Source organism: Trichomonas vaginalis, chromosome I (genome assembly GCF_026262505.1).
Source record: "Trichomonas vaginalis G3 chromosome I, whole genome shotgun sequence".
Taxonomy (NCBI): Eukaryota; Parabasalia; order Trichomonadida; family Trichomonadidae; genus Trichomonas; species Trichomonas vaginalis.
In genome coordinates this window covers 25,622,022-25,630,603 of record NC_067203.1, presented here as the reverse complement: position 1 = coordinate 25,630,603, position 8,582 = coordinate 25,622,022, and the positions used below count along the sequence as shown (strand labels likewise).

Here is an 8,582-nt window from a genome sequence, read left to right as displayed (position 1 = left end):
CAAAGGAAATTTGATGCAGTCCAAAATAAAGTTAGTTTTAAAAATTATTTTTTATTTTTTTATTCCTATATAAATGACAGCAACAAACAACAAAGCAACTATATCGTTTCTTGATGAAAAAGTTATTGATTTCATTTTGTAAGGGAAATTAGTTGTGGCAGAACTAAAAACCCTCAACGAAAAGAATTTGGTGGAAAACAGATTTGATTTACATAACTACCTCCAAAACGATGGAGGAAGAGGAAGGAAAAACTGGTACGGCTTTATTAGTAAATAAAATTTCGAATTTAACTATTTAGTGTTGATATTTCAATAAATCGTACAATGATGAACTTAAAAGAAACAGTTAGAAAAGATATTTTATCAAAACTTTCATAAAATGTTATCGTAAACCGTTTCAGGACCGGTCTTCAACATTTATGCCAACATAATTTCTTCTATGCAGTTCGAACAGAATGATTAAATGCTATTCCTGCAATGATTTATTGATATGACATAATGACTTTCTGATGGGATGATTCAAAGCGTTTCTTTAGTAGTTATGGGCTGGATTCAAGAGTTCGCAAGATGCAACAGAACAATCAATACATACTCATTCATTCGTGGAAGTTATGGACTCGACCATAACCAGAACAGTGAATGATATATTAATGTTTTGAATATTTAAGGTAAGAGTTGACAGAAGAACGAAGAAATTAAAGACTATCATGAATGAAAAACAAAGAATGTAAAACATTTTGACGATAGACTTGCCCCCAGAGCATTAGTTTGATAGAGTTCTGATGATTTTGAAGTACATAATTGACGGGCTGGAAACATGAATTTTTAGAAAAAGAAAATAACATTATTTCCACTGTTTCAAGCTATTAATTCGTTACCTAATCATTTAATTTGAGCATACGATAACGTGGTATAACTTCTGCATTTACTGGAAATGCAAAAAGTAATTTGAAAAGCACGTGTAAGATATGCACTTTTAATGACTTCTTCCATTTGTTTTTGGTGGTGAGATTCTAAAACTTTATCAAAAGGAATATTATGATGAATACGTTTTTACCTTTTTACGTAAGCCCAAAATAACATTTTGTATCAACTGATGACTCGTTTTTGATTAACAGATATTAACGCAAGGCTGAAAATCATTCAGTATAAAAACAGTTCTGAAGTAAATTGAGGATTTATCACGTGTAATCCGTTTTAGATTGGAAAATAAATATTCATTTCAAAAGGACTATAATATCCACGACAAAATGAATCCAATATCATTCGTTCTTCAATCAACATGAAAGATCACTTTAAATGATTTAAATTATTTAAAGAAGAGGTAAAACCATAACAGCATGGGATGTTACTACTAAATCAATTATCCTCATTAACCGTTAAGGGTGGTTTGCTTTAAATCTGATTCTCCAGGGATGTTTCTCAACGTTTTCAGAGTTATTAAATACACGTTCTCGAAAAGCCAGATTACTCAAAAATTGAAGATGTTTAATGAATTTTCATTAAAGAAGCCATATGTGATAATTAACGATAAGTGTATAAATACCTTCTCGGCTGGATTGCATCAATGATTCAACTCCAGGAATCAAGATGAAACAGCAATTATTTTGAAAGGGACTTCAGGGAACAGGTAAAAACAGATTTTACAGGACATTATTTGACCTTCTCGCTGGTTATGGCATGCAAAAAAACATTACTGAAATAAGTGAGAGGGGGGGGCCCAAGCTAACGGGTAATTTCAATTCAGTAGTTGAGAATAAAATGTTTTCTTGTACTAATGAAACTCAAGATGTAGGTGAAGATAGACTCGCAAACTTTCAACGTTTGAAATCAATGATAACGGATAATGAGATTAGAATTAATGAAGAATCAACCAGAAGAACTGCTCAGAACGTTGCAAACTTTCTTTGGTAACTAATAACGTTTACCCGTCAAAATTGAGTTGGAGACAGAAGTACGTAGTTTTAAGAGTTAATGGTAAATTTCAAGGGTCAATTTTGATTACTTCAAGAATTTAATGGGATTCATCACAAAGGAATTTTATGATAAATTTTACTAACATATTTTATGCAATATGGACCTTTCATCATGTAATGTAGAATCATACCGATGGGACTTGAAGCCAACAAGATTTAATTGAATTATCAACAAAATCCTTTAGATGTATGGATAAATACAACCATTATGATGAATGTTGTGCAGGTTATGACGTGTAAAAATGCTCTATTTCTCAAACCATCAGACATGAAAGACCAAGAATTTCCAAATGGAGTATTAAGGGATAAATGTGAAGGAAACATAGAAGAATAGACCGGTAAACAAAACATGGTGTTATGTTTTGAAAGAAGAATGAAGGATTATATTAAACAGGTGGAACAAAACGATAAAATGAGGATTTTCATTTACTGACCGATGAAATACCTGTTAAATGGAAGCTTTATAAAGTATGATTTGAATTTATTTGTGCATTAATTCCTGGCCGTGTTGTCAAAATGTTCATTGTCATCATTTTTAAAAGAAGTTAAATAAGCCTGTAGCACATGGTAACCATGGTTACACCCTTCAGTTCTTCAAAAAATAATATCATAAGTGCCTTCCTCCTTAATCCTGCTGTGTTGCTCCAAATTGTCATGTTGTCATCATTTTTTTAAAGAAGTTAAATAACTGGTAGCAACATTGGTACATGGTTACACCTTTCAGTGTCTTTTCAAAAATAATTCATAAGTGGCCTTCCTCCTTTAATTCCTGCTGTGTTGTCAAAATGTCATGTGTCATCATTTTTAAAAGAAGTTAAATAACCTGGTGCACATGGTAACATTGGTTACACCTTCGTTCTTCAAAAATAATTCATAAGTGCCTTCCTCCTTAATCCTGCTTGTTGTTTTCAAAAATGTCCATGTTGTCATCATTTTAAAAGAAGTTAAATAACCTGGTGCACATGGTAACATTCGTTACACCTTCAGTTCTTCAAAAATAATTTATAAAGTGCCTTCCTCCTTATCCTGCTGTGTTTTTTGTCAAAATGTCATGTTGTCATCAATTTTTAAAAAGGTTAATTACCTAGGTAGCACATGGTAACATGGTTAACACATGGGGTGACATTAGTGACGGGGTACGTAGTGACACTTGAAAACGATTTACGTTAGGTTTACGATTGAGTTCATGACAAAACATATACCGTTTTAAGTTCGATGAAAAGCATTTACGAAGAAACATGACAAAAACATATACGTTTAGTTTTCGATGAATGTCATAACAAAACATATACGATTGAAGTCATGACAAAAGCATTACGAAGAGTTCATGACAAAACATATTAACGAAGGAAAGTTTTCATGAACAAACATTTACGAAGAAGTCATTGACAAAAACATTTCGATGAAGTTTTTGACAAACATTTACGATGAATCATGACAAAAACATTTACGTTTAAGTTCGACAAAAGCACTATATAAGAAGTCATGACAAACATTTACGATGAAATCATGACAAAACATTTACGATGAATCTGACAAAACATATTTTACGATGAGTTTTGACAAAGCATATACGATGAAATCATGACAAACAATTTACGATGAAATTATTGACAAAATATTATACGATGAAATTCTTGACAAACATTTTACGAATAAATCATGACAAAAACATATACGATTGAAGTTTTGACAAAACATTACGATGAAGTTCGATTGAAATCTTGACAAAAATTTACGATGAAATCATGACAAAACATATTACGATGAAGTTTTGACAATAACATATACGAAGAAAGTCATGACAAAACATTTTACGTTAAAGTTCGGAAAAGCATATACGAAGAAGTCATGACAAAACATTTACGGAAGAAGGTTTCATGACAAAACATTTACGAAGAAGTTCATGACAAAACATTTACGATGAAGTAGTTAGTATACAAAGTCTTGGGTTACGGGGCACTGCGTTTTCCACTTTACCAATAACTTGTGAATTTGACCACTTTTACAAACCGTAACGGTATATTTTACAACACAAACGACAACATAAGCTTAACCTTAAATATTTACAAAACCACCATACCCACTTCACTTCACTAACGAACTCACTAATGTTAAAAATAAACGAATCTCACTATCGTTCCTCACTAACGACTTCACTAATGTTCTTCATAAATTTTCTCTCAATATCTTCATATCAGTGTTAAACCCTATTGTAGTCATACTTGAAGCCATAAACTTTCTCTAACTTCTTAACGTACAATTTACAAACTTACCTTTCGTTCATCGTATGTGTTAATGATATAACTTATTTTCTATCTTTATAACAGTCATGAAAGTCAACTGTCTCGGATGTATTTGAAAGAACATTGTTATGCTCAGGAAGGAAGAATTAAATGTTTAAATGTATTGTTTGTTATTGTTTGATTTGTATGAGGTTGCGTTTTTGTTCTGTCATTTACATAAAATAACTTAAAAAATAAAATAAAAAATAAACTTAAAAATAAATGATATCACACCCGCACACGTATGAAAACATAGCACAAAAATAATGTTTATGTTAGAATGTTAGATCTAACACGTTTTCTAACACGTTTTCTAACTTGTGAATTCATTACTTTATAACTTCTCTTCCTTTCTCCAACTCTTCTAAACTCTCTTCTTAAAGTTCCAGCCAATGTTCCTTCATGAAGTTTAATCTGAGTTATATTTACAAGTCTTGGGTACGGCGGCACTGCGTTCGCACTTTTACCCAATACTTGTGAATTTGACCACTTTAAAACCGTTAACGTATATTTTACAACACAACGAACACACTAACTTTAACCTTAAATTATTTACAAAACCACCACCCCACTTCACGCTTCACTAACGAACTCACTAATGTAAAAATAAACGAACTCACTATCGGTTCTCACTAACGACTTCACTAATGTTTCTCATAAATTTTCCTCATTATCTTCATCAATCAGTGTTTAACCCTTTGTAGTCATACTTGAAAGCCATAAACTTTCTCTAACTTCTTAACGTACAATTTACATTAACTTACCTTCGTCAATTCGTATGGTTTAATGATATATTTCTATCTTTATAAACAGTCAATGAAAAGTCAACTGGTCTCGGATGTATTTGAAAGAACATGTTATGCTCAGGAAGGAAGAATAAATGTTTAAATGTATGTTTGTTATATGTGTGAATTCGAATGAGTTGCTTTTGTTCTGTCATTTACATCCAAATAAAAAATTTCAGTAAACTAAAAATAAAAAAAAAATTAATGATATCACCACCCTCACACGTATGAAAACATAGCACAAAAATAATTTAGGTGAAGTGGTGAGATCTCACCTCTTTTTTCACCTTTTTTTCACCCTGTTGAATTCATTGCTTTATAACTCTCTTCCTTGGTTTCTTTTTAGTTGCTTTCTTCACGTCTGTCTCCAACTTGACTGTCTTTCTTCTTCGTCCGTAATGATACCAGTTACTTCCACCAGTCAATGGGTCAAATGGTCTTTCGTAAGGGTTTCCATACATTCCATAGGGACCATACGGAAGAACTACTGGTGGAGAAGAAACATTTTCTTTAGTTCCATCGACTCTATTTAAATGCATTGTTTCACCTTTCATCTGGTCATTAAAGTCTTTTGCGTGTTTTGCAAACTCATCGTCCTTTCCTAAAGCATTTTCTGACTCAGTCGCAACCAAATTGGATGCTTTATTTATGAGCCCTATTTTATTTAATCTTAACTTCTTTGCAACCCAGCCTCCAATCTTTCCTTTATTTGCATCTAATGTCTTCGAAACCCTTCCTCCACTCATTTTATTTACTGCGTCATAAGCTCCAAGTGCTTTTGCTCCAAATGCTAATGCTTTTGTTCCCATTGCGCCTAAAGCTGCCCAAGCTACCATTTACACCATATTAAAATCATCTCTCTTCAATATTATCTCATAAAAGTTCTCGTTACTGGAGAAAGTCAATGAAACATAACATTCTCACGGCTTCGCCCTCACCGCTTTGCGGTCTATCTAACTTCTTTCTTATATCATCTATACGCTTCAAAATGTCTGAACAATTGCTAACATCTTCTACAACAGTTATTTCATCATGAATGACCTTCAAGAACAAGCTCATTTAATATGCTATTAAAATCATCTCAATAATGAGTCCATCCTTTCCATCTTTAGGTAGCACAACATCTTTCATTGAAGAAGGTTCGACAAGTCTTATGTTAAACTTACTGACAAAGTTTGTTATACTATAATGCTTCGGCGGCGAATACATGTAGTTTGAAAGACATAATATAGATTCTTCAGCAAATTCACTTATACTGGATTTTATAACAATGTTCTCACGAGACCAAATACCACCAATTGACAATCTTGTAAGCAATCCTGCTGAACCTTCTACTGTAAACGTCGATGGTAACATTCCACGAAGGTCATCTATTGACATCGTTGAGTCACTGTATTTAAATATTTTCTTAAAGCAATCGTCATTATCTAACCATGCAATAGCTTTGAAGTTTTCATTCGAATATACATCTGCTTCATTAAATGTAAAACCTGACTTCTTTGCAGAGACGACTTTAAAATCTATTGAGTTTGTTTCAAAATTATATGCTATGGTAACTTCTGAAGGTAATGGATGTCCTTCCGCAGTCAGTTGTTCTCTCACTACCGTTTGAAGCTTTGTATTAAAAACTTTCATGTCATCTCCTGTATCTAAGTTCACATACACAGCAACAGGAAAACTATCTTGCTTCTTTGTTTCATCATTATATCAAAACATTAAAGTTCTTCAATAATATTGTCTTCCTGCTGGAATACTTCTAACTTGTCTTATTTCAATAGCTTTCTCACCTCCTACATACTCTACCCAGTGTCTTGGATATTCATAAGTATACTGACTTTCTTGAATTTTGGTTGGTTTCATCATAACATGTTCATAGTATATCTTTATACTCTTGTCAGTTAGACTCGGTGCTATGTTCTGAATATTTCTGACTTGCATTTTTAATGGAGATAAAATGAAGCATTTAATACATGACGTAGATGAAGACATGAATGAAACTACAGACAAACTTAACTCTTCTCTTATTCTTCCTTTCAGTAAGGATTATGAGTTCTGTTCAAATGGTGTTATTTCTATTGTGGAAAGATGGGTTCAGGTAAGACATTTAACCTCATTCGTCATATACTCATAACAGAGCGTTTAGGAAACGACTCTTACTATGACCAAATCATTATATCAGCAACTTCAGACTCTATGGACTCAACAGCGAAAACATTTATGTCAAAAGTTCAAGCCTCTGTCGTTAAAGTTCCAGACAGTGAACTCATTGAATTTCTTCAACGTTACATTCGACGTAAGAGAAATATTATGCCATCGTAGAGTTCATACAGTCAGGAATGCAAAAGACTTCTGAGGAGATGGAAAGAATTATTGACAAACACCACTTACGTCAATACTCAGGAGTTTACGATATGAAACGACTGACAAACTACATTCTATCAAAACTTTCAAAATACCCCTTCAAAAAGTATCCTTCAAACACTCTGCTCGTTTGTGACGACTTCGCCGGAAAAGGTTTAGTGTCAAAGCCTGACTCACCATTAGCTAACATCATAACTAAAGTCAGACATTACCATTTAACTGTAGCAATACTTATGCAAACATGGCGTTTTTTGCTTTAAACATAAAACGTCTCATAACTGACTTCGTTATCTTTCAAGGTTTCTCACGTTATGATATTGAACTCATTTGGAAACAGTCAGGTATAACATTACCTTTTGAAGAAATTTGGGAAGCATATAAGTCTCTCATCTCTCCTCGTTCATACCTTGAGATTCATATCATGACTAATACCATTAAAGTCAAAAATATTCCATGGGAACGACCAACATTGTTTTAAAGTTTAACCTTCAATTGACTGATGGTAAACAAATTCCATGCATCTCTGTCGCCATTTCTGTTAATATTTTTGCTGTCATTCATATCATCCACTTCCCCATCCGTTAGCTTTTGAGGATATGCGTTAGAATAGCTGTTCTTAAATGAAGGCTTTTCACCTTTGAGAGCATAAACTCTATAACTTTCTGCATACTTTATGTTTGAACCTCCTGAGCCATCATTGACATAAATTTTTATAGGCTTCCACCCTTTGTTCATATGTTCCTGCTTCTTCCCTTTGCTCTTTTGTTCAGTAGTTCTACATCTTTATACACAGCACCTGTCTCAGTGAATTCAACAATATTTTCATTCGTTAGCTTTACATTCAAACCCTTGTCGAGTATATTGTTCATTTCATACATATAAAAGGTTTTTATTCTATATGAAATGAGAAGCAAATCCATCTTAGCTGGTGCCGTTAATGTTCCAATTGAACCAACATCAAATGTTGACTCACGAACGACAAACAATATTGTCATAAAGAACTATAGTTCGAGAGTGTTTGAAAGAGCCAGAACCAGAGCTGAAATCCGTGAATTTAAAACACAGCTTCAAACGCTAACGCCTACATCAGATGTTAAGTTAGAGTATCCACCACTGGACCAAATTCTTTCAAGAGAAGCCAACGACAACCCTTACACAAATGTTCAAACAAATCC

General features: G+C 33.1%; 1 protein-coding gene and 2 pseudogenes across 3 annotated transcripts, besides 2 other annotated features; 1 reads left to right on the top strand and 2 right to left on the bottom strand.

Annotated features, from left to right (window-relative positions):
* Nucleotides 1-3,084: part of a mobile genetic element that runs on past the window's edge.
* Nucleotides 3,085-4,693: 1,609 nt separating this feature from the next.
* Nucleotides 4,694-8,582: part of a mobile genetic element that runs on past the window's edge.
* TVAGG3_1049500 (protein of unknown function, DUF4107 family) lies at nt 5,355-5,882 on the bottom strand (the record flags this gene model as incomplete). The annotated part of the gene is made up of 1 exon (XM_051255716.1): nt 5,355-5,882. The coding sequence occupies one exon, from the start codon at nt 5,880-5,882 to the stop codon at nt 5,355-5,357; it is 528 nt and encodes a 175-aa protein (XP_051081290.1).
* On the bottom strand, nt 6,109-6,984 carry TVAGG3_1049490 (annotated as a pseudogene). The gene has a single exon. A coding segment is annotated over exon 1 (876 nt).
* TVAGG3_1049480 lies at nt 7,264-7,885 on the top strand (annotated as a pseudogene). The gene has a single exon. A coding segment is annotated over exon 1 (622 nt).